The sequence below is a fragment of the Alnus glutinosa genome, chromosome 14 (assembly GCF_958979055.1).
Source record: "Alnus glutinosa chromosome 14, dhAlnGlut1.1, whole genome shotgun sequence".
NCBI classification, from domain to species: domain Eukaryota; kingdom Viridiplantae; phylum Streptophyta; class Magnoliopsida; order Fagales; family Betulaceae; genus Alnus; species Alnus glutinosa.
The window spans coordinates 18,267,528-18,295,000 of NC_084899.1; the positions used below are offsets into that span (position 1 = coordinate 18,267,528).

The 27,473-nt window shown below is 35.7% G+C and overlaps 3 protein-coding genes across 3 annotated transcripts; 1 reads left to right on the forward strand and 2 right to left on the reverse strand.

Moving 5' to 3' along the window:
* Window positions 1-2,584: 2,584 nt before the first annotated feature.
* Window positions 2,585-4,789, reverse strand: LOC133856763 (uncharacterized). The gene is made up of 6 exons (XM_062291813.1): window positions 4,444-4,789; window positions 4,314-4,348; window positions 3,571-4,070; window positions 3,362-3,478; window positions 3,049-3,278; window positions 2,585-2,970 (listed from the first exon to the last, which is right to left on the reverse strand). Exons 1-6 carry the CDS (start codon window positions 4,787-4,789, stop codon window positions 2,585-2,587), a joined length of 1,614 nt encoding a protein of 537 aa, XP_062147797.1.
* A 6,074-nt stretch (window positions 4,790-10,863) lies between these two features.
* Window positions 10,864-15,100, forward strand: LOC133856562 (uncharacterized). The gene is made up of 3 exons (XM_062291616.1): window positions 10,864-11,035; window positions 12,285-12,491; window positions 14,642-15,100. The coding sequence occupies exons 1-3, from the start codon at window positions 10,864-10,866 to the stop codon at window positions 14,650-14,652; spliced, it is 390 nt and encodes a 129-aa protein (XP_062147600.1). The 3' UTR covers window positions 14,653-15,100.
* A 174-nt stretch (window positions 15,101-15,274) lies between these two features.
* Window positions 15,275-24,847, reverse strand: LOC133857645 (iron-sulfur assembly protein IscA, chloroplastic). Its single transcript, XM_062292930.1, has 3 exons — window positions 24,628-24,847; window positions 23,507-23,725; window positions 15,275-15,523 (listed from the first exon to the last, which is right to left on the reverse strand). The coding sequence occupies exons 1-3, from the start codon at window positions 24,785-24,787 to the stop codon at window positions 15,381-15,383; spliced, it is 522 nt and encodes a 173-aa protein (XP_062148914.1). The 5' UTR covers window positions 24,788-24,847; the 3' UTR covers window positions 15,275-15,380.
* Between the last annotated feature and the right edge of the window lie 2,626 nt (window positions 24,848-27,473).

Consider the following 27,473-nt stretch of genomic DNA (forward strand, 5'->3'; position numbering starts at 1 on the left):
CTTACCATCGATCACGTAAGCCCTTTAGCACCGCAATTTCTACATCTTTCTCTGTTGCCATCCTACAAACACTTAAAAAGAAAATTTTATTATATAGTTCTACTCCCTTGCTTTGTTTACTCAGTTTTTTAACCTTGGTAAACATGTCAAGGGAAGTTCACTATTCAAAGTTCTTAAACCAAAAAAAATTGTCTTAATCTTTTACCTTGTAGTAACACAAACCATCAATTATGCATATTACAAAACACACATAACTGTTCGAATGTTTTATACTAGATAGAAATCATAAGTGTTCAAAACATTTAAACTATTATAGTAGAAATTGTCTAAGACAATAGTAGTTTCTAAGAAAAACTATTACAGAGCATCAATCACTCCTTCCTGCCTTGGCTTGATTGATTTATGGTAGATCTCCCTCCATGCCTGATAAGATTAGAGTTCAAATCATTATCAATAATCTTTCTAATAATTACATATTAAATGTGTGTGTATGAAAAAAATGCGATTGGAAAAGTTCTCTAACCCGTGAAATTGTGATAGCAGTTTCTACACCTCTGCACGCACCTCTGCTCGCATCTCTGCCCGAATCTCTTCCCGCATCCTTTCTTGCAATGCGGTCATCTTTCACATAGAGACTGATAAGATGTCTCGAGCTCTTCCCGGTGCTTCCTACAGTTCTCGTGAACATCAATTTGGCTTGAGGATGTTGCTCGAGAAGATTTTGGCCGGGTAAGTATGACACCTAAGCCCATCCCTCAAGCATGTCCCGTGCGTGAAATTCCGAACACTTCCGTGAATGCCTCTTCTTCAGTGCAATTCGCGCTGTCTGAGTGAACTCTTGCTTCCATTTTATTCTGCACAAACGTGAACATTAACTAAATCACTCACACAAGCTGAATATTTATATCCGTTGTGAGTAATCCTTTTTATAAACTTACATATAAGCTTTCAATAACTTCGTTAACAAAAGACACGTCCTTCTTTTTGTGCGTATCGCTATAAAATTCGAGAGGACTGGGCCTAGCACCAGTTATTTTTGTCTGCACATAAAACACATAATTAATGGTAATAAACTAAAATTAATTTGATCAAAAATATGCTTTAAACTCATTACCTTCTTGTGAATAACGTTGATGAATGAGCAGGTGCCAGCAGTGTGGTTTATTTTCAAGTGGCTTCTATTGGCCGCATTCCAAGCACATTTCTCCTGATAGTGTTCAACTAAAAATCAAATATTCATTATATTACTTACAGTTGTAATCAAATATTATAAATCCTAATTAACCAATCACTTTAAGAATATATATTTACCTTCCATTCGTTCGTTTCAAATGAGTCACAGATCAAAGGCCATTGTTCCCGACAAAGATGAGTAGGACCAGTGATCCTCGCCTTGGCGATTGCATCGGCCACCGCAGTTGGATCTTCGACATTAATGTCTTCGAAATGAGACTTGTATTTATTCAAGTGCAGGTTGGAGCGAGTCCTTGAATAGCCTCTTCTTAGACCAAAATTTAAGCCTTCCACGTGTACTATATTATTATCATCCAACCTGAAGTAACTGTGCGACATAGTAATTATGCAAACAATAATGGTCAAAATTTTGTGACATTATTTCTAACAATTGGCATAATACACACAAACAATGGTCTACGTTTTGTACCTTTACATGGTTTTTAAATATTTGCACCATCTCACTTGGGACCTCAGTCCAAGAATCATGATGCAAGTCGCAATGATCGCTAAGGACCTCACCAATCAACCTCGAGAAAAAACAAGCATTACCGCCTACAAGATATCGCTCCCTACCCCGAAACTCGATATCGATGGAACCATCCTTCGTCAGTTCCTTCAACTTCTTATTTTTGTTCTTTCCTCTTCCGCGTCTAACATATGTGGTAGCTGTTACTCAAAACATAAAAACAGTTAGCATTAACGAATTCAATGGAAAAAAAAAAAAAAAAACCTAATGACCATATGTTTACTTACATCCCACCGATGAGTGTATGACATCAGACTGTGACTCGAAAGCATGGTCCTCCATTGGCGATGTAAGTGGGGCATCAGGCTGCTCCTCGACATGATGGCCCTCCACCGGCGATGTAAGGGGGGCATCCGGCTGTTCCTCGATAGGATGGTTGTCCACCTACATTGGGAGGTCCTCCACATGGCATCGGCCTAGGCCCCTACTACGATTCTGCTTAGTAGATGCTTTTGGTACTCGTTTTCCTTTGTGCATGTCTAATTTTCTTGATTGACTTGTACCAAAAAAAAAAAAATGATCAGTCATACTAGTTGGCAATATGTTTTTTTCAAAAAGAAAATAAAATAAGGAAAGAGAAGTATTTGAATTGACTCAGATGATAACTATTTTACACTTTTACATTAAGAAAATCAAAGTGTAAATACAACCGCATTTGTTTGTAAAATTTAAAAGCATCCAACATTGGCACGTAAATTTCATTGAATCCTTTTCAGTTATTCTATATTTCTATTGGCATTTAATAGAAGTGTTTGGATTGACGAAGATGGTTAACGCCTTTTACACCTTAATGATAAGGAAAGAGGAGTGTAATACATTATATTAACACATGTCATCATCATATTCTGCATCACTGTCGCTTGAAGATGAATCTTCGTGATCATAGTCGTCTACATGTTCAGAGTCTGTATCATTGTTGCTAGATAACTCCTCCTCCTCGTCGAAGTTTGTGTCGTATTCTTCAATCAGCGGGTTATTGCCAACAAACAAGTTTGGATCAAGTTGCACATATAATTCATCAATAGGTATTGTTGGATCATCTCTACATAATATAGTGGAGTCTTCAACAATGGCAATATTGCCCCCATCACATACACGCTCCTGGTATACATCAGCGTTCATACCTTGGTCATCATCTCTCTCCACTATTGCTGGAATATCGTATATGTTTCTATTGGTCAACTTCTGCACCACTTTCCAACTATCACCTAATTTGGGATCATTCAAGTAAAACACTCACGCAGTTTGAGTTGCTAAAATGAACGGGTCAAACTCATACCATTTACGGGAAGTATTCACAATCGTAAAGCCATTTTCCATTTTCATTCCCTTCATACTCCCAGTGTCCCACCAATCACACTCAAACAGGAACACCCGATTTGTGCCAGGATAACGTAACTCAAAAATATTCCTCAACTTACCATAGAACTCAATGATTGAATTTTTGTGCTCACCTCGAACAACAACTCCACTATTCTGGGTAGTACGATTTTGTGCATATTCTTTTGTGTGGAACCTAACCCCATTCACAATACAACTTCTATAAGATCTAACTTGACGCTCAGCCCCGCATGCTAGATCATATAATGGTTTTGGAACATTTCCTGCATTGTGCGCACCACGGATATATTATCTCTAAACCAACGCTTGAAATTAGCCTCATGCTTCTTCTGAATGTCATGGTAGTCATCTCGTTCAATCAATTGATATTGTTCACTGCATATATATCCGAAATAAAATGTTAGCCGTCATCTTGTGACATGAGTAAGCATAAAGTAATGATAAGAAATCTCTATTACTACACTTACTTCAAGTATGAATTGGTGTCCTTACAATTGCTAAGCACATACCATTTAGCCCTTGCAAAAAGATTCTCATCAAGTGTTACCAATTTCGCTGCACCCAATGGTCGGACTCGTTGACTGAACACATCCAACTCTTCTTCCTTTTCTTCTTGGCCGACGTCAGCACTTCTCTCGGCACGATTCCATCTTGTCTCAATATCACGAAGATACATTGAGCAAAACGTCAAACACTCATCAGAGATGTAGCACTCGGCAATTGAACCCTCCGGTCGCGCTTTATTCCGCACATACCTCTTATATCTACCAAATGTCCTTTCAATTGGATACATCCAACGGTATTGCACTGGTCTCGCAAGCTCAGCCTCTCGAGGTAAATGAATTGCTACATGGACCATAATGTCAAAAAACGCAGGTGGAAATATTTGTTCCAACTTGCACAAGATTATGACAATGTTGTCCTTCATTTGCTTCAATACATCTACTTTCAATGTCCGTGCACACAACTGCTTAAAAAAAGTACTCAACTCAGTAAACGTTGTTTGTATTTTAGGCTTTACATACCCACGGATTGCAACAGGAAGTAAGTGTTGTAAGAAGACATGAGAATCGTGGCTTTTCATTCTTGAAAGCTTGCCGGGCAGCTTGTTCACACACCGACCGATGTTAGATGCATACCCGTCTGGAAACTTAACTCTTTTCAACCAATCACACAACCTTTTTTTTTTTTATCTTTTGTCAAAGTGTACTTTGCAAGTGGCATTTTCGCCTTTGCACAATTTCCCTGCACATGCAATTCCTTACATATACACATCTCATGCAAATCTAATCGTGACTTATATGTGTCTTTTGTCTTTCTATCAATATTCATCAATGTACCTAATACACTGTCGCATATGTTCTTCTCGATATGCATTACATCTAAATTGTGCCTTAGTTTTAATGTTGACCAGTAAGGTAACTCAAAGAAAATACTCTTCTTCGTCCAATTCAACTCATCATTTGTGCGCTTTCTCTTTGTCCCACTTCCTTTTCCAAACTTCACACCTGTTACGTGATCGAGTTGCCGCAACAGCTCATCATTTGACAATTCTTTAGGTGCTAATCTATGCTCCCCAGTTCCATCAAACAATTCTCTTATTCGGCACCATATATGACCCCTAGGAAGCCACCTATGATGACCCATGTAACACGTCTTATTCCCATACTTCAATCTTTTGAACATTGTATTCTTGTTACACACCGGACATGCAAGCCTTCCCTTGGTAGACCACCCAAACAAGTTTTTATACGCAGGAAAGTCATTTATTGTCCACAGTAATGCTGCATGTAATTTAAATGTCTATTTCGTCGATGCATCGTAAGTGCTTATGCCTTCATCCCACAATTCATGCAAATCATCAATCAACGGCCGCAAATAAACATCAATCTCGTTTCCGGGGGCCATGGGTCTAGGGATAAGTAATGCCAATATTGGAGTTGTTTACAGGTTTGCCTTCTATGTGCTTCTTTGTAGTTTTGAAGATTAACTTTTTGTTCTTTGATTCTTGTTAATGAGTATTGTTGCATTACGTGTCTGGAGGTAGTTGTAAATTTAATGTCTCATGGCTTTGATATAACCATTGTTTTTCATGTTATTCAGTAAGAACTCAGAGAATTATTATTTCATAGCTTGAATGTTTTTATGTATGCAGAATTTTTAAATTTATTTTTTGTTCGTTCATTTTCAGGGCACTCTTGTATACTACATTTGTATTAGGATTGTGCCCTTCTGCGCTTTATTAATGAATTGACATTACTTATTAAAAAAATATATATTATTTCATATTATGATCCTGAGTAAAAAGCTTTAATTTAGAATGTACATTCAATAATAAGCTGGAACTTTGTTAGTCAAATTAGTTAATCCAATTCTTGTATGCTTTGTATTTGTTGTGAGAGGAAAGTTGACACATGCATTAATTATCCCAAGTTTTTTAGATTGATCTTATAATGTTCAGTTTTCAAAGGCAAGCCCTTTGGTGATAAGTATTAGGTTAGGAAGGACAAAAAATATATTGAGAATTTTATTGATTGGTGTATAATGTTGAACACTAATTATACTCCATGTTAAAAATTTAAATAATAAGGCCAAAAAAGGTATTGAGAATTTTTTTGATTGGTGCATTATGTGAACACTAATCATACACCTTGTTACAAATTTGTTTGCCTTTAATTCTACATTGTATAGGATCTCAAATGAGGCTTAATCTTAGGGCATTTTGTTGAGACTTTTTCCCATATTCTTTGTGTTTTTTTTCTTTGATACAAGTTTTTTCTTTTTTCTTTTTCTTAAATAGGGTTTAATGATCTATAGTTTGTTCTTACATCATCTAAATTAATATATTTTGATCCAAAACTGTTTTGCCTAGGCATATAGGATTTTAATGGGTGTTTTTGTTCTGTTTAATTTTTTATATTTTGGTCACAACAGCCAAATTTTTTTATATTTTGTTTAATTTTTTTATGTTTTTCCTAGGCATCAGAAAGGTTAATACAGTCACAACAGCCAAAAAAAAAAAAAAAAAAAAAAAATCACGCACATGCTTGTAGTTAAATATGGTCTATAACATATCAAAGTTCAATCATACATATAGTTTTCACTAACCTTAGTAAAATGAAAGTATCTTTAGAACAAATATGTGAGAGAACATCACCATGCAACTTGAAAGATGGTGTTATTATTATATTAAGATACAGTACGGTACATTAATATATATCATACCACCAAGACCTACAGTAGAATCATGTGAAAATATACAGATGCAACACTTCTTAGAGGCCTTTAGTAAATCTAATTAAATTTGAAACAAATTGCAACTTATACTTTTATATAACACTACATCAAGTGAATTCAAAAAGTTCCTTCCGAAACTGGAAACCTAAACAACCTTTCCTTTTCGAAATTGTTTCCCTAATTAAAAGGCCATCACCTAGCATTGGTCCCACGAAAGCAGGATCCTAGAAGGAGAGGTCTTGATGCAGTTTAAGGCTAGGATTTGATACTATAAACATCACTATTTTTCATAAAGCTTGCAACTAACAAAAGGCTAGGATTTGATACTTCTCTTGGCTGACACATCTCTCCCACACACACTAAAAAGATGGTCCCCCACTCCCTCTCTCTTCCCCTTTTTTCTTTCTCTTTCTCTTTTCTTCGGGATTCTTCTCCCTCGCCCAGCCCAATTCCCCATCTCACGCACACACACCTAGCACGCCTCTCTCCCTCTTCTTCTTTCTTTTCTTTTTCTTTACTTCTCATTGGCTGACACATCTCCCCCACACGCACTAAAAAGACGGTCCCCACTGCCTCTCTCTTCCCCTTTTTTCTTTCTCTTTCTCTTTCTCTCTTTTCTTCTGGATCCTTCTCCCTCACCCAGCCCAATTCCCTATCTCACGCACGCACACCCAACACGCCTCTCTCCCTCTTCTTCTTTCTTTTCTTTTTCTTCCTTCTTTGCTCTTCTTTCTTCTCCTCCAGAGCACGCACACACACACCTAGCCCCTCTCCCCATCTCACACACGGCTTTCTCTCTTCTTCCTCTTTTCATCTCCCTCTTCCTCTCGCACACCCACACCCACACAACTTGAGAGAGATGAGCTGAGATCGAGAGTGAGAGCTCGTGAGAACCCGAGCTGCTGGGGGGCCGAGTTTCAGTCCACCAAGGTAAATGAATTGATTTTTGCTTAAGCTTTTGGTTTTTCCTTTCTTTGGTTTTTGCTTAAGTTTTCCCCTAATTTTTAGTTAAGAATTGATTGGGTTATTTCTCTTGGGGCCTTTGACTTTCGGTGGGTGGATGATGTTTGAGGTTGCAGGTTCTATGGAGGTTTGGCCGATTAACCTTTGATGTTGGCTTTGATTTTCGTTTAGATTTTAGGGTAACTGAATGGGTTTAACTGTGTTGTGAACTGGGTTTCCAGAAGGCAATTTTTTAGGGAGATTCTCTTATGGTTGTTCAAGCTCTGAATTCCACTAATGTTTGTTTGCGCACTTATGAACAGTTGATCGAGGCCTCCAAGGTTCGATTGCAGAGTTTATCTTTGGGTGAAGTTAAGCATGTTAGTCGGACAACAAACAAAGCTGGAGACAATTGGCAAAGTTTGCTCTTGCTGAGTCCATTGATGAGGTGTATGGAGGGGGATTTCTCCTTCTACTATCCATAACATTGTCCTTGCGGAGCAAGGTTTGATAAATTCTTAATGGAAGTTCAGTTTTTCTTCAAAAAAAAGTTAAAGTCTTTGTAATATATTTCAGTACTAAATTTTTATGGCCTCTTGTGTGTGGCCGGCTCTGTGTGTGTCGGCAGTGGTCATGATTTAAGTGAAATTCAAGCTGTGTCCTTGTGATTAGCCGTGTTTAGCGTCCCGAGTCATAAAGTTGCCATATGAGAAAAACAAGAGGTGGAGAGAGAGAGATACTGACCAATAGAAAAGCTTCTTTGTGGATTTGCAGTGACGAATGAAATCACTGGAGAAAAATATTAAAGAATATATGAGAAACTGCTCGGTAAAACAGCATAAATCTTTTGAAAGAAAGAAGAGAGCCTCTATCTGAAAAGCAGAGAGGAGAATGTGATTTGACGAGCCTCGTATTCTTGCAGTGAAGTAGGCGAGAAACAGAGAAGAGAATGTGAGAGAGAGAGAGAGAGAGAGAGAGAGGATTAGAATTAGGAATTTAGGGCAAACAGTCAGATTTAATGTGCTGCGAAATTTTCATTTAGTGCCAGTACTATTCTCGCTTGCTTTTAATTTTTATTTTTCCCATTTAATTAATTATATGTTAATATATTTCTAAAAAATGAAATTTATTAATTTTTTTTTTTAAAAACAATTCTTTTTATTATTTTATTTTTTAAAAAAGGGAAAAATGCACAATCGATCCCTGTAATTGGCCTAATTAACTAATCGTTTCCTATGGTATCAAAGTGAATTTAGATGTCACTATGGTTGGCACTTAATCTGTCAAATTTTTTAATGGAATTTGATTCCAGGAATAAATTTGTAAATATAGTTTACCATAATGACCTCCCATAAACTTTTTAAACTATAGGAAGTTATTTGTAATTATGGTATACCGCAAGGACCAATGGTGTAATTATCCATTTTTTTTTTTTTTTATTGTAATCAACACTACATTTTCATTTACACCACCAAAGTTTAAAAAGTGGCATCCGGGGCCCTTGAACTACTACTGTATGTCAAATTAGACACGTTTGCATTTGTCTACCCAAAATACCCTGGGAGTTAATAAGAAAAAATTGAAAAAAAATAACAAAAATTAATGTAGCTAATATGAAAAAGGCCACCCCTTTTTGGTATTTTTAGTTTTCCCCATTTTGTTTATTTTTTTTTAATAATTTTCATTTTTAGTAAATGGTAATTTTTTTTTTAATAACCTCAAGTGCATTTTGAGCATAACAATGATTCTATGTCTAATTTGACATGCGGTAGTAGTTTAGGGGGCCCCAATGTCAATTTTTAAAGTTTGAAGGCCTAAATGAAAAGGTGGTCATAGTTTAAGGGGCTAAAGTATATCACGATCGATCGGATTAGAGCTTAGGATCTATCATATGTTAGATCAATTTAATGTTCAATTGATCCAGCAATCTTATCACAATCGATCGAATTTATGCACAATGATCAGTCTTATGCACAAGGATTGTTCGAATGGTCTTACCACAATCGATCGGATGTTTGTATTATGATTGACAGTTCTAATGTACAAGAATAGTAAAAAATCCATAGAGTCATGATCGATTGAAATAGCTGCAAAAGGATTGATCAGATGTTCTTATCGTGACTGATCATACTAAAACAAAATTCATTGAGTCAAGTTAGATCGAACTAATGCATTAAGATCGATCGGATGTTCGATTGATCATGCGATCCTAGCACGATCGATCGAACTAATATGCATTAGGATCAATACACAAGTATCGGTCTTATGCACAAGGGTCAATCGAATGGTCTTATCACAATCAATCGGACTAATGCAAAATGACTGATCGGATGTTTGTATTACGATTAATGATGGTTCTAGTGTACAATGACAATAATAATAATAAAAGGAGTTCATAGAGTCATGATCAATCGAAATAGCTGCAAAATGATCGATCAGATGATCTTACTGGGATTGATCATACTAATACAGAATCGATAGAGCCAAGTTTGTATGATTAATTGATCTTACCACGATCGATGAGACTAGAGCACCAAGATGATTAAAAAATCCAAAGCGTGTTATATCACGGTTGATCACAAGCAAGGAATTGGATCTTGTCATTTCCATCAAAATTGTATTTTGAGCTGCCATCAATTAATTAGTGACTTCAATAATTTTAGATTTGAGCACTAATGCAAGATAAAGTTTGAGTCAACGAAAATGGAAAAATCCTCAGCATTCTGTAACTTATGGCTGTACCTAGACTTTGTGAGAAAAAACGAGAATAACCTTCCATGGATAGGGGAGAAATGACAAGACCCTTTGATTTTGTATAACAAATGATCGTTTAAAATTAATTGTTTAACGACCAAATAATTTAGATGTAAAAATTGAATAGAATGGTCCATATATAATAAAAAAAAACTTTAACAAAAATATACTAAAAGAATTTTTTTTTTCTATGCTGTATAAAAAAAATAAAAAATAAGGACATTTCAGTTTTTATTTAAAATGTCACTTTAGTTTGTAAACTTGTATTTGTAAAAGTGGGACTAAATTTTTAAAAAACTATTAGCGGCCACTAATAAAATTAGCCGCTAATAATGATAACTTTTCATCAAAATATCGACATCAAAATATTATTGGCAAGTGGCCGTTAATAATTATCACTTTTTACATCAAAATATTATTAACAGCCACTTTTGGTAAACAAGTAATTTATTTAGAATATATCCCGGCTGTCTGAGCTGAAGTAGTTTACTTTATTCTTCAAGAATCTACTTTCACTTCCCTATAATTAATTGGTTGATTTGGTTCTATTCTATCTGTACTTATATAATCTGCACTGGCGTCCGCCTTCCCCTTGACTGGGAGAATCTTACAAAAACATCTACAATACGCTAACTTATTCTTACCCTTGTTGTTCCTTAATTAAAAAGCACTTCTTCCTGATAAAAATATTACCTAAAGGAGGAAAAACAAGGTTCCATATATATATATATATATATATATATATATATATATATATATATATATATATATATATATATATATATATATATATTTCTTTACTTTATTATACACAATCTGCAGGAAAAATGCCCACACCACCAGAATGCCCAGCTACTCCGGGAGTAAAATTTCAGCTGAAAAATGGACGTGAAGATCACACTAACGGCGACAGCCCATCACATGAAAGTTCATCGTCGGCAGAAGATCAGCAGAAGAAGCCCAAAGACGCTCCTAGGCAGGAAGACGACAAGAGAGATGGTAGCTAGATTATATTGCTCATATTTCATTCAATATTAATTCAGATTTATTTTAATTAGTATATATACGATCGATATCTTATTATAATCATTATATTTAGAGATTGTAGATGCATGCATGGCTAGCTAATAATTCTTTTTCCTTTTTTTTTTTTTGTTAAAAAAAAAAAAAATTTCTTCAAGTATTATCAAATTATTCAATATACGTGAGTTGAGTATGACAGTTATCTTACAATATGCCTTAAAATCCATATGTAGTTATATTATTCCTCATAATTTGTGGAAAATATTTTATATTATTATTATTTTGTTTACAAAATAATTAAAAATAATGAGATTTTATATATGCTTGTATTTTGCCAAAAGAGCAACCAAAGAGTTCTCCTGAGAGAAGAGACATCAATAGAGGCAGTTCGGGCCGAAAGATCAGAAGCCGAAGGAGAATTCTATTGTCAATGGAGGAGGCAATTATCAACAAAATGGTAGATTGCAAAAGTTTAATCTAAATATCTAATTTAGTCTATTTGTTTCTATTATTGGAATTTTATTGTTTCATAGAGACCATTAACTTGGAAATTTCTTTACAAACATAAATCTTATAAATAAGAGAAAATTGCTAAATTGATCTATATATTTATATGTAGTTGTTAGAATATATGATCAGATTTGAGGGTGGTTGAACCACCCTCATAGCCTTAGGGATGGTCGGCCACCCCGGCGCTTATATATATATATATATATGTTAATAATTTTTTGAGAATAAATATGTAATTTCATAATGATTCTTTTGTAAAAAAAGTGACTGAAATTTTTATAAAAGAAGTTATTTGTTACACAAGCATACCACACAAAGTTATTAACTTCATGGAGTTATTTGTGACAACCTCAAACCACATGGATTAATTTAGTAATTTTTCTTATAAATAAAGGGAGTAGTGTAGATGATTTTTTCTTTTAGAGTGATAGCTAGTGTAGATGATTCTTATTAATATTGGTTTTGGGCCCTTTGGGTATTCATTTATATTAACATTTATGATTCTTCAAATCAGAGTATCATTATCAAACGATTTGAAGTAGGATGCATGGTTGTAAATGTTAGAATAGATTCATTGTCGAAATCTGACTAGCTTGAGGGATATAATGTTCTATAAAATTGCATGTTGGTCCTCAAATTTTATTTTTATTTTTTTTAAATTTCGAAATTTCTATTTGATTAATGAAAATCTTAATTTTGATCATTTTGTGTAAAGACGTCGATGGGTATGGCGAAGAAATAGAGTCCAACCCAAAAAAAATGAGTGCAGGCACAGAGAATGTCGGTCAACGCATTCAGAAACCAGAAGATATAAATATCAACATTCGTATAAGCGTTCCAACCATCGATTCTACTAAGATGATTATGACAACTAAAGTTGTGCCGCCGCCAGAGGATCCGAAGAATGACGACAAGAAAGTTGGTATATTGCTAAATTCCAATTTCTATTTTTACTCTCTCTCTTTTTCTTTCTTTCTTTCTTTCTTTCTTTTTTTTTTTTTAAAAAAAAAAAATTATATTTCATTTAGTTGATATTAGCTGCATTTTATAAAATGATGTGAGGGTCATTTTATAAAAAAAAAAATTAGGAGTACTTTATAATAGAAAAGATGTGAGGGTCATTTTATAACAAAAAAAATTTAGGAGTACTTTAGTACTTCATATTAAATGATGTGGCTATCCGTTTAAAAAAAGAGAAAAAGAGAAAATTGCATATAAATTAATAAACTGTCACAATAATCTTTTTATTTGAAGCATTAGTAAAAGAATAAGGTCGATTTAGGAGTACTTAATAATAAAATTGGTGATGGAAAGCCACCAAGGGTTGTATTTATTTGGAGTACTGATTTTCTGGATGAGTCGTTCATAGACTGGAAAACCACCAAGGAAATTATAGAGCATTTCAAGGTATGATTTTGGTAATTTGTTGGAGAGATAGAGATGGTTCATAGAATGTGGTTTACGTGCTCTTTCCCACCAAGACCATAACAAGTGTAGGTTGCCCAAAATTGCTGCACCATCCTGCTGAGAAACAAGCACAGTTTTATCCCAAATTTATATATATAAAAGAAAAAAAAAATCTGCTAATTCTAATAAATAATTAGATACTATACCCCACAAAATTTTGCCAGTTATTTTGAAACTGAAAGTCAACAGATTGATCTTTGACTTAAGTTATTTTGTTAAAACCAAATTGAAGAATCTGTGGATATATATATATATATATATATATATATATATATATATATATATATATATATATATATATATATATATATATCATCCAATGAAAAAGGAAAAAGAAAAAGACATTTGTGAAATGATGTTTGTTTTAAATTGGTTTAAACCCAATGCTCAGGGGGCTGTCGGTGCTGCTCCATATTGTAGATCAAGATTTGCAGACGGCGGATGTGACGCAGCTGTTGCAGGAGGCAGTGTTATAGGGGATTAAAAAGAAAAACAAAAAAGAAGAAAGTATAGAGTTTGTTTGGGTGTGCGATTTTTTTGTATTATATTCAAAATTGTAAATATCGGAGAACTTTGTTTTAAAATTATGTTTGGATTATTTAAAAAATTTGAGACAAAATTAAAAAAAATTAGAATAAAATCTAAGTAGAATTTTAATTTTAAAAAACAACTCAAATATGTTTTTGAAAAATTATAAAATATAATAAATAAATAAAAAAAATTGTTACCCAAACATGCCATATTTTGGTGCCTAGAGGCTTTTTTTTTGAAAAAAAAAAAAAAATAATGAAAGGGAAAAAGGCTTGGGAAGTTTTAATGAGCTCAGCTGGGCTTGTTTCTGTTTTTGGTCTGTAATCTGTATGGTTGGCTTGGCAGCTTTTGTTGCTTGTTCTTTGTATTGATTGTTAGTTTTTTTTGAAAAAAAATATAAAAAAGCCAAATCAACTAGCAGTCGTTTTTAAAAATAACCTCATAAACGGACAAATGAGTTATAGTGATACATCAAACTATTAAAGTGGGATAAAAAGATTATTTTTTTTATTATTATATTCCTAAAATACCTTCATTCTCTTAAAAATAAAAAATTAATAAAAAAAACTAAACTAAACTAAACTATTTTTTTAAACAAAAAAGAAAAAAATGAATAAATACAAAATCAGTCCATGTGGTGATGCTAAATTACAAATTGCTCCTTACAGAATATAAAATAGAGATAAATGCAAAATCAGTCTTTGCGGTTGGTCTAAATTACAAATCAATCCCTATAGTATAAAAGATAATTTAGAGGTCATCAGAATAGGTCAAAGGCTCAAAATAACAATTTAATCATTGCAATCAAATTTCATCAAAACACTTTACGGATTCTGTTAGTGTGCAACGTTAGCAGCAATAAAATGATGACACATGTCACTCTTAATAAAAAAAATATGTAAATGTACTAAAACAGGTAAATGGTGGCCCAAGAGCCATCTCTAGCAACATCTGAGGCCACCCCCCCTCCTCCAAGGGGGTTGCTGCCCCTTTTTTTTATTTTATTTTATTTTTTCTTTCTAATTCCTGCTCTTATAATCTTCCTCACATTCTGGTTTTTTCTTTTGTTTGTAGGTGTTCTTTGACCAGATCAACAATTTTGACCTCCACTATGCATCAGTCAATCTACCTCTATGTTTTGCCGTTCATCTCCTTCATGATCACTGCTACTGTTTGCTGATTGTGTTTTTATTTTGAATAAGAGTTTCTCTCTATAGATCTGCCCTTATGGACGATCTATGGAATAAATGTTAGTCAAATGTGAGGAGTTATCCCTCATGGCCTGAATATTTCAGTGTGAGGGGTAGTTATCTTTCACAGCCGGTTTAAATAAATTTTTCTAAGATATTTGGCTACCATTATCTTAGATTTAATCTGTTTAGAGCAGATATATCCTTTAACTATTTTTGTACAATGGTTAGTAAAAGTTGAAAATAATAGATAGTACTTTATTGTAAAATTTTTGTTTAAATAATTAAATCTATGATTTTGTAATCTCATAGCATGTACCTATGATTTTGCAGAGCTTTATGCTTTGTAATACAAGAGCTTTATGCTTGTGATCTTTAATCAATGAAATATACATATGTTTTGTTAAAAAAAAAAAAAAAAAAAAAAATTATATGAGGGCAGTTTAAAAATGTGCAAAGTCTATCGAAATATGAAATGCTCTAGAACAGGAAAATCAGCTTGCTGGTAGACTTCAGAGAAAAAAAAAAATATGCTTTTATTATACATTACTGGCTGATTAATCCATTGTAAAAGGTTGATAACGTATATCTATTCACTCAGTTCAGTTGTTTTACACATAATTTCACATCTCTGCTGCAAAGGATTTACCACAACCACATGTTTGTGTAGCATTTGGGTTCTTGAAGGAGAAGCCTCCACCAATTAGAGCATCACTGTAGTCTAACTGCATCCCAAATACGAAAAGAAGGCTCTTTGGATCACAGACTGCCAAGAAAAAGAAAAAGTGAAAGGAGGCTATATGTTTAAAGTAATAGCATTAGAAATATAAAGATGATGGACTGCATCACATAATCTAGTGCATGCAGAGTCATTCTGCTATTTCACATGGGATATAACTTACTAGTTTCTAAAAGTGTCATATGTCCCTCGAGAGTATGTGATGTGAAAAACACATACTATTAAAAAATAAGTGTTTTTCATATGTTAAGAGACAAGTGAAATTTTTAGAAATGAATGAGAGAAAATTCCTGTTTTGACATGTGCAGACAGTTTAGTAATTGGATACTTGCTATCAATTACCCAAACCACATCACACGGAATTTTAAAATTGATGAACAATATAAACCGCACCACACGGACACGTTTAAATTGATGAAAAGCATGGTTGTCAATACATGACTCAGGTGTATGCAAGTTCCTCTAATGAAACACACGCTGACTTCCAGAAATCAGAGTAAAAGCAATATGGCCCTATCTTGATATTAATTTGCATTGCCTATTCTACAGAAACAACCAAGAGATCAATTTGATTCTATAGTGTGGGTACCCCAAATTAATTATGACATCCTGTAAAAGCCTGTGGTAACTCAGTTTGCTGACATCCACAGGAAATGGTTTAAGGACGTTAAAAATAGTGTTGCCGCAGGTGTCTTAAGATTGGAATGGCTACAGTTCCAAACTTTAGCCGGTAACATGGTACTTGTCCAATCAGTTATCAACTACCGGTACAAAATCCGAAATTTCATATACATGCTTCAATTATCTTCCATTTGCAATACATCGCAACATAATACCTGTTTGAATTTCATCTTCTTTATACAAGCCTAAGTGCTACTCCCAAACTTTGATTGAGTTGCTTATTCTTAATCATATATTTTTGGCTTTATCCACCTCAATTTCCTGCCTGCTCTATTAAGTATGCAGACATTAGCTCTCTATTGAGAAGATTCTCACAATGATTGGCAACTAGATTTGATTTCTAGTGACTTCCACTTTATGAGACGTGGTCTCCATCCAATTGAGTTACGCCTTGGGACCATACAACAATTATTATAGACAAATAAAGAGACTCCAAAAAGAAGATTTTTCTCCACGCTCAACTACTCCCTCAAAGTTCTATCTTGAATGAACCCTAAAATTGAAGTCTTGGTACCAATGTGTTAGAATTTAAATAAAATAACTAAATTCATCTGTTCCTATCAGCTTAAGCTTTTGGAATAAGTAGTAAGTTAACATGGTATCAGAATAAAGGTTCTGAGTTTAAATCTTGTCTGTCATTCACCTTTAATTTTAATCAAATATTCTACATGTTGGGCGTTACTTATTAAAGTAGAATTTGAAGCCGCACGTGAAAGAGAGTGTTAGAATATAAATTAAATGATTAAATTCACCTCTTCTTATTAGTTTAAACTTTTGGGATAAGTGGTAATTTAACATGATGCCCCCTTTACTCGTGTCTCACACTTTCCTCCTGAATTGACCAAACTCCTGGAATTGTTTTTTCAGTTTCCCTTCATCAATTACTTCCAACAATAACATTGACGTCAAGTTAGATGCCTTAAGCCCTAAAGTGCACATGCTTTTGACCCCTACACTAGAGACATAACATTAATGCAATTTTACACAAATTGGACCCTAGAAGCCTACCCAACTCAATTCCTAAAGCCAGCTAGTCACATCTTAAGGCTTCTAACGCAGCTCTGTTGTACATGCTTCTCATCTGTGGTACCTGGATCTTCAACTCATTCTGTAATATCCATGTCAACATGACTCTCGCATAAACACTATTAACATACTACACCCCATGCTTTAAGAGAAGAACTGAAAGATCCTTTGTCAATTGCATATTAATTCAGGTACCATGAATTCCCCCTTATCAGACCAGCTTAAACAAGAAGAGCTTGCTCCCATCTTGAAGGGATAAGATTAGCGGTCTGGTGGCAAACTAACATCATCAAAGTTAGTGAATTTACAATATCTCTTTAAGATAGATGCTAAGTGAGATCTAGTTCTGATGTAGGGTGATTAATCAGAGAAATAAAGCAAGAATTCAAGAGGAAGAAGAAGCAGAAATTAAGAAAGAAAGAAGGAAGAAAGCCGAAAGAGAGAGAAAACATGGTGGCGCACACTCGATTAATCAATATGCTTCAAAACTGCCTTAATCTACGGTAAGCAATGTTTAAATAGTAAAATAGCAACCCTAGAAGGGTTATGAGTAGGTTAAATAACTAAAATAAATAAAGGCTATAATTGAAGCCCATTATTACAACCCAAATAGATAACTAAATAAAATAACAAGATGTTCGCATCAACTCTCCCGGGGTGGGAGAAAAACTCGACTCCGTCGAGTGGTCAACTCTCAACAATTGCAGTCAATCACCCAACCACAAGCTAAGTGGTTGAGCGAGCCTCTTCCGACGTCCATAAACATGTGTGAGTGGAGGGCGGAATATGATGTCCCCACCAACTCCTCCGGAACAAGTGTGCAGTGACCCAGGCAGAGGAAGATCCTGCTAACTCCGATAAAGCTCTAATAAATCTGGATCAAGCTGCTGGAGTGTCTCTCTAGGAATCCAGACATAGTCTGAATCAGGTTGATCTACCCAACGGACAAAGAAACGCTGCACCTCTTCACCACTCCACCATTGGTCAACACAATCTGTTCATCTAAAATAACATCAATTTTATCTTTGTGTGTTGTGATAGATGGTACTGGCATAGGGGTGGCAACAGGTTCAAGGTCAAGGTCCACAGATGGAGGTAGAAAAGGATCATTGGAGGGGTTAAAATGGCCTTTGTAAGCAACTAGATCTTCAACATTGAAAGTAGAGTTGTAACCAAAATGTGATGGAAGATCAATGACATATGCATTTGGACCAACTCGCTTAAAATTTTAAAAGGACCAGCACTACGAGCCTGCAATTTGGATGCGAATCCAGGTGGACGTCGCTCCAGTCGAATTCAAATCATAACATAATCCCCCAATATTAAATTCAACCTGTCGTCTATGCAAATCAGCTCCAAGTTTATATGATGCATTAAATGCTTCAAGTTGTTTATTAATCTCAATATGCAATTCATGAAGATGTTGTGCAACTGCTTCAGCTGACATAGATACACTAGCATGGGGGGTCATGGGAATAGGATCTAAAGGCTTCCTAGGCTTATAACCATGAACAACCTCAAAGGGACTCATACCTAAAGACCGATTCACAGAATTGTTATAGGTAATTTGAGCTGTAGGGAGGATCAAATCCCAATTTCGAAGATTTTCCTGGACTAGACACCTTAATAAATGCCAAGACTGCGATTAGCAACCTGAGTCTGACCATCTGTCTGAGGGTGGTAAGCAGTGGAGAATTTCAATTTAGTACCAACCATATGCCAAAGAGTTCTCTAGAAATGACCAGTGACATGAACATCCCTATCAGAAACAATAGTCTTAGGAAGGCCATACAATTTGACAATCTTGCTAAAATACAACCTAGCGATCCTAGACGCATCTGAAGTCTTGCTACACAGGATGAAGTGAGCCATTTTCGAGAAACGGTCCGCTACCACGTAAATAGAGTCATGTTTCTTTGGGGTACGTGGGAGTCCTAACACAAAATCCATACTGAAGTCTTGCTAGGGACAACTAGGAACGGGAAGGGGCATGTAGAGACCAGTGTTTTGCCTCTTTTTTTGGCCAGATGACAAGTGCTAACTATCTTAGCCACATCTTTCTTTAGGCTAGGCCAATAAAATTGACGTTCTACCTCCTCTATGGTCTTGTCACATCCAAAATGTCCAGCCAAACCTCCAGCATGAATTTCCCAGACTATAAAGTCCCGAACTGAAGTCCGAGGGATGCACAACTTCTTGTTTTTAAAGAGATAACCAGCCTCAAGGAAGAAACTATCCATGGTATCCGACTGCCGGCTTTGCAAAGCAAGAAAAGTATCCTTAAAGTCAAGACAAGAATCATACTCTTCCTTCAGCCTTTCAAAACCTATGACTTTGACATTCATAACAGACAAAAGAAACCTGAGACGGCTCAGGGCATCAGCTGCTTGGTTCTCAACACCTTTCCTATGTTTCAAAACAAAGGAATAAGCTTGTAAATATTCAACCCAACGACCATGCCTATAATTCAACCTTTTCTAAGAGTTAAGGTAGCGAAGAGCCTCATGGTCTAAATAAAGAACAAACTCTTGGGGGCAACAAATAATGGCGCCAATAGCGCAAGGCCTGCACAACTGCATACAGTTCTTTGTCATAAGTAGAATACCGTTGTTTGGCATCATTTAACTTCTCACTGAAATAAGCAACATGGTGGCGTTCCTAGCTAAGGACGCCACCTATTCCTACCCTTGAAGCATCACACTCAACCTCAAAAACTTTGGAGAAGTCAGGAAGTCGCATGATAAGAGCTTCCGTCATTCGCTTCTTGCTTAACCTAAAGGCCTTAGCCGCTTCCTGTGTCCAATGGAATTCTCCTTTCTTCATGCACTCCGTGATAGGAGCCATGATTGTGCTAAACCCCTTGATGAAGCAACGATAAAAGGTAGCTAGACCATGAAAACTCCTGACGTCTTGTATCAACTTGGGCTCAGGCCAATTAACAAAGGCCTGAATCTTTGCAGGGTCAGCAGATACTCCTATTGAAGAGACAATGAATCCAAGGAAGACAACTTGGTCGGTGAAGAAGGAACACTTCTTCACATTAGCATATAGGCTTGCGTCACGAAGGTTAGAACAAACCTCTGTCAGATGATCTCGATGTTGTTCCTTGGTTTTACTGTAGATGAGTATGTCATCAAAGTAAACGATGAGGAACTTTCCCATGACCCCCCATGCTAGTGTGTCTATGTCAGCTGAAGCATTTGCACACCATCTTCATGAATTGCATATTGAGATCAATAAACAACTTGAAGCAAGTAATGCATCATATAAACTTAGAGCTGATTTGCATAGACGACAGGTTGAATTTAATATTGGGGATTATGTTATGATTCGAATTCGACCGGAGCAACGTCCACCCAGATCCGCATCCAAATTGCAAGCTTGTAGTGCTGGTCCTTTTAAAATTTTAAAGCAAGTTGGTTCAAATGCATATGTCATTGATCTTCCATCACATTTTGGTTACCACTCTACTTTCAATGTTTTTTTTTTTTGATAAGTCACTCTACTTTCAATGTTGAGGATCTAGTTGCTTACAAAGGCCATTTTAACCCCTCCAATGATCCTTTTCTACCTCCATCTGTGGACCTTGACCCTGAACTTGTTGCCATCCCTACGCTAATACCATCTATCACAGCACGCAGATAAAATTGATGCTATTTTAGATGAACAGATTGTGTTGACCAATGATGGAGAGGTGTAGCGTTTCCTTGTCCGTTGGGTAGATCGACTCGATTCAAACTGTGCCTGGATTCCCAGAGAGACACTCCAGCAGCTTGATCCAGATTTATTAGAGCTTTATTGAAGTCAACAGGATCTTCCTCTACCTGGATCACTGCACACCCATTCCGCTAAATCAGATTCCGCCCTCCACTCACACGTGTTTATGGACGTCGGAAGAGGCTTGCTCAACCACTTAGCTTATGGTTGGGTGATTGACTGCAGTTGTTGAGAGTTGACCACTCAACGGAGTTGAGTTTTTCTCCCATCCCGAGAGAGTTGATGCAGACATCTTGTCATTTTATTTAGGTATCTATTTGGGCTTTATTTATTTGGGTTGTAATAATGGGCTTCAATTATAGCCTTTATTTGTTTAAGTTATTTAACCCACTCATAACCCTTCTAGGGTTTAATTAGAATTGCTATTTTACTATTTAAACATTGTTTACTGGAGATTAAGATAGTTTTTGAAGCATATTGATCAATTAAGCGTGCGCCACCATATTTTCGCTCTCTCTCTCTCTCTCTGCTTTCTTCCTTCTTTCTTTCTTAATTTTTGCTTCTTCTTCCTCTTGAATTCTTGCTTCTTTTGTCTGATTAATCACCCTACATCAAATTAGACTTGATGCAGACATCTTGTTATTTTATTTAGTTATCTATTTGGGCTTTATTTATTTGGGTTGTAATAATGGGCTTCAATTATAGCCTTTATTTATTTTAGTTATTTAACCCACTCATAACCCTTCTAGGGTTTTATTAGGGTTACTATTTTACTATTTAAACATTGTTTATTGGAGATTAAGGCAGGTTTTGAAGCATATTAATTAATTGAGTGTGCGCCGCCATGTTTTCTCTCTATTTTCTTGGATATACCAAATGGGTTGGGTCGAATGGACCATTGGTAAGAAATTGGGGTAGGGTTTGGATTGAAGGGAGGTCTTTGTGATGTGGAAAAAAGCTGACGCGCGGTAGATCGATGGCAGATGGCGTACTCGCGTTGGAGAATCGATTTTACTGTTTGAGAAAACAATAAGACCGGCTTTGATACCAAATTTGATGTAGGGTGATTAATCAAAGAAATAAAGCAAGAATTCAAGAGGAAGAAGAAGCAGAAATGAAGAAAGAAAGAAGGAAGAAAGCTGAAAGAGAGAGAGAGAAAATAGAGAGAAAACATGGCAGCGCACGCTCAATTAATCAATATGCTTCAAAAACTGCCTTAATCTCCAGTAAACCACGTTTAAATAGTAAAATAAACCCTAATTAAACCCTAGAAGGGTTATGAGTGGGTTAAATAACTAAAATAAATAAAGGCTATAATTGAAGCCCATTATTACAACCCAAATAAATAAAGCCCAAATAGATAACTAAATAAAACAAGAAGATGTCCGCATCAAGTTCCCTACATGTAAACTTAAATATAGCACATGATTCTATGCTGTTATAATGTGTTGCCTTGGTGCTTTGACCTTGGTCACCCATAGATGAAAGACGTGATAATCTCTTGAATGTCCAGCTTTAAGGCTATCACAAATCTCTTCATCTGTCTTCCCTGAAGTTATATTGCTTCTAAGTCATCTTATTATGACAAAGCCAGTGCTTTGACCTTGCATCCACTAGATGATGGCTGTGATGCTCTCTTTACGGTCCAGCTTAAGATTGTAGTAAAAATTGATATTTGAACACTCTGCCCAAAGTTGTTATTACTTGTAACATATCAGATACAGCATTTACTACTTCAGATATCAACAGTAATGGATCATAAAACCGTCAAATGATGGGACCAACAAAAAGTCCTTGGAAGATTGATTAATGATAATACAATCATCCTGCCTCCCGTAAGCGATCCACCAACATTTTCATTATTAAGTTTTCTGTTCTCTTAAGTTAGTTTTATTGTCAAGCCTTTTACTAAATGATTAGTTTCTTAAGCCAATATTAGAGTCAATTAACATGACTAATCATGTTAGATGCGAAACTTTGATCAAAAGGTGAAAGCCGTCATAATTCTACTAATTTTGCGATGCCAATCAATTAAATCACCCTACTCAACAAACATTCTCCTTCTAAAATTGACTCCACTTAATATACTTCCCTACTCTATTTTACCTGTCCATTCTCGTTATTTGTTTCTAATCCTCATATTAATCCTTCACCTATCACCCTAAACCTACTTCTTTAAAACCAAAAGATATCCAAATTCACTATCCAACAGATAAAACAGAACAGAATACGTATGACCAAATAATTCAAGAAGAGGTGCATTGCAAGGAGTCAACCAGACACCTTTTAATTGTAATATATATCCTAATGACTCATCAGCCATATAGCCCTATACGTAACCTAACCTGTCACTTATACACAATTCAAAGAATCTGTAACATCTGATTTAATAATTAAAGTTCAAGCAGGAACTAACAAATATCTTGGATGTAGATCATAACACACACTCACTTGCATGGACAAGCACCTACTGGTCAAACAACAAGTTATACACAAAGGTTGACACCACTGTTATATACCTCACAGCAGAAACTTTATAAACCGTAAATCCTCACTAAGCAAGCAAACAAGATTATAAAGGCTTACCAATCACAAAGCTGTTATACTCGATGATGGAATCATCTGGTCGTGTATTTGCTCTTTTTTCGAACTCCATTGTGTAAGACATGCCGGAGCATCCACCCTGCTTAACACCAATTCTCAAGCACAAATCTTCATCACGCTCAGACCTCATCCTATTCAAGTGTTTCAGCGCATTATCTGTAAGTGAAACTGCAGGCGTGATGCCCTGAGATGTTGGTGCAGCTGAAACGTGGAAGGAACTTGATATGATTATACTCATATATTAAGCAATTTAAACTAAACAAAAAAGAGAAATTAATTGCAATGCTGAATGCTTTCTCAAGTATCATGTGAAAATCTCATTAAATGAAAGATTGATGCAGCCTATACTCTTAATCCAATTAACTGCTTTAAAAGGAATAACACAGCTGTGTGGTGTATATGTACCGTGAAGTAGAACCATGAGTCTTTCTTACATTTAAGGCTTTTCAACATGTACTATTACTAAAAGCAATGCAATATTCAGACATATCTGCAATTCTTTCTAAGCCAAAAAAGAGAACAAGTCATTTGTACCATTTGTTACACAAATAAGGATCATAAAAGAGTTCTTTCTTAGCCTGTTACCCATGTGAATATAACACATACCCCTGAAGCTGGTACCTTCCCATCATCCATGTGTCCCAAAAACCACCAAAACTTGTCAAATCTTGTTACCATCTAACTATTTGCGGTAAGCCCAGGAAGCTGTTCAAATTAAATTTGACTAAGAAAATGCAAAACCCATCATAGAATTTAACCAACCAATACAAGGATTAAATTCATTCTTGTAATTGAGGAAGAATTCCTCGAAAATAGGACAGTTCCAATATATTATATGCAATTCGATAAATACCCATTCCAGTTTCAAGCAAACTAACCCCAATTGCATGCTTAATTCCTCACAGTTCTCCATAATATGTCCAAAAAAAGAAAAAAAAAAACTTTGTAATTAACCAGTAAAGCACGTCATACCAAATAGGTCAAAATAAATTATAAACAATCACATATTCTTTCAGATTTTAAAAAAATAACAAAAAAAAATGAAAGAAATGAAAAAGAGATCATTGTAAAACATATATACAAAGCAAGCAAAAAAAGAGTACCTGAAACCGAAGCTGCTCGAATTGAAAAGGGTTTTCGACCATTGAACTTTGATTGCGAAAATCGAAAAGAAACTGAACAACGAGGTAAAGAGCTTGATTGTGGGTACTGGGCTGGTGGAAGAGAAAAGGAGCAACGGGTGGGAATTGCAGAGAACGCCATTGGAGGGAACGGAAAGGAGCTTTTTCCTGTGTATATTTTGGTAAAGGAGAGAATATATGTGTATATCAGATATTTTCGAGCTGAAAAATAATCGAAAGATCTCCGCCGTTGAACGTTCAAATTGTGTTTGTTGACTGTGTGCTGTTCTTCCAGTAAGGCAGGAAGTAGATCGGACGGCCAAGGAAATTCCTCGTTGTTGACCTTGAGTGGTCCTCCAAACCCTACTTTTTTCTTTTTTCTTTTTTTCTTTCTTTTCTTTTCTTTTCTTTTCTTTTTTTTTTTTTTTTTTTTTTTTTTTTTTTAGGGAAAGAAAGCCTTTCATTGAGATCAAATAGTGTTACAACAACAGACACCACAAGGGTAAAGCATAAAACAGGCACCCTAAAGGTGTACAAACATCTCAATACAAAACAGACAGTTGCTACTAAATAAAACCCAGCCAACAGAATGATGCCTCTGCGTTGACATACACTTTTACTTGAACAGGGAGTCGGTCACACATTCTGGGTGACTGCCAATGACTAGATTAATGTACGTACAAAGCAAACTGTCCAAAGAAAACACAAACTATAACAAAACAGGAAAAGCTCAACGGAGGAGCTGTCTGCCGGGAAAGCCACCGCCTGTGGCGGCGCGTGCGGTGCACGCGCCGGCACCAAAGAACAAGCCCATCAACCCTGAAGCGCCAAAAGCCTCCGATCATCACCAGAACCACCATACACGGCGAAGAAACCCGGTTTGCAGCCCTCACGTGCGATCCGAACCGAAAACCACCCAGGCGCGTGAAGGCCACGCGCCGATCACCGAGAGACCGCACAGCCGTGGAGAGCGGCTGGAGCACCAGAGAACTGACGACGAACACAGCTAACAGGCGCGTGTCCACCAGAAGACGGCGAAAACTTGTAGATCTGGCCTCCAAAAAATCTGACAGTGAACAACACACCACAAACTCCGCCAGCAACACGCCATGGGTGACTAGTCCCCACAAACACCTTCATCAGAGAACTCTCCTGCCTATACAAACTAAAACCAGAAAACCTAAACACCCACCGGATTCACACCGGGGCGACTAAAGCTTCCACAACCCTAAAGGTCGGAAGACTCAACTACAAACAAAAACCATCTTAGCAACAAAGACTAAAATGGCCAAAACAAAAAACCCAGGGAGGAGGGAGGCGTGAAAGCCTCCCTCCCCCAAAACCAAGACAAACTGCCGGCTCTCTCTCTCTCTAGAAAACGGGAGTCTCTCTCACTAGAAAACGCATTCTTTCTCTTTTTTGGGTATATTTCAAATTATTTCTATGTGGTTACAATTTAATAAATTACCTTCACGTCTTCTTGAATGTCAAATTTAAGGTTTGAGGGTTCTTCTATGAACCTTTAAATAGAGTAATGGAGATCTAAATAGCCTAAATTTCGAAGTTCAAATAATATGTAATGTTGAAGAATTTGTCGAGTCAAATCAACAATTTGATAATTTTCGATGGTAGATTGACAATACCAAATATGTGGTAATTGGTAAAGCATAAGAGAATGACAAATAGATACAAAATAACATTTCTCTTCTATTTTACTCTAATTACTAAGATGCCTAGTGATAAATGAATTTGTCAAGTCAAATCAACAATTTAATAATTTTATTTTACTCTAATTACAGAGAAGCTTAGTGATAAGCTTCAGGGTTAAATTCTTTATATAGTCGTGTGATTTAATGCGAAATCAAACGGATTTCTCGGTTTTAACCGTCCAACAATTTAATAGCGTACTATGTCAAACTAATTGAAAACTATCATGTGTTCCATATGACTCATAATATTATTTTAAAAAATTAAAAGAGAAAATTATTAATTCCTTATTAGAAAAAAAATAAAAAAAATCAAGGAATGGTCCAGCCTGTTACCCAGATAATCAACCCTAGAGGGGGGGTGAATAGGGTTGATGGCAAACTTTTCTCTTAATAAAAATTATACTGAATTAAGAATATAGAACAATATAAAATGCAGTATAATGCAAACAATATAAATATTGGAACAATAATGAAGAGATAGAGAGAGAGATTCAAACTCAGCGATTTATCGTGGTTCGGTCCACCTGACCTACGTCCACTCCCCAAGCACACCACTTGAGATTTCAATCCACTAAACAAAACTCCTTGCAGGTGGAGTTAAAACCTTTACACTTCAAGAGTAACCTACTCTTCTTCACAAGGTGGAAAATCTCCTTCACACCTCACAAGGGTCACACCAACCCTCTTGATACAATAGATTGTGGATCGGGTTTGAGATTTCTCTCACAATAACAATTCTCCTTTTCGAGAAGGATATACAATAAGGCTTTTACAACAAAATCTCTCTCACTAGAACTCTTGTATGAAATGAACTTGAAGGCTCAAATGAATTTGAATGAAAGAAAGGATGCTTTGAGTTCTAAGCTTGCTTGTTTCTCACTTGATTGAATGATATGAAAATGAGAGCTAAGGTCATGTATTTATAGGACAAGCAAGAAAATAACCGTTGGAGAGAATTTGAATTATGCTAGCTAATTTTCCAAGTTGCAACCACATTTTCAAAGTTTGAATTCGTTGCTAGCTAACCTTTCAAGTTGGCAACCAGATTTTCAAAGTCAGAGTTTGTTGCTAGCTAACCTTTCAAGTTGGCAACCAGATTTTCAAAGTCAGAGTTTGTTG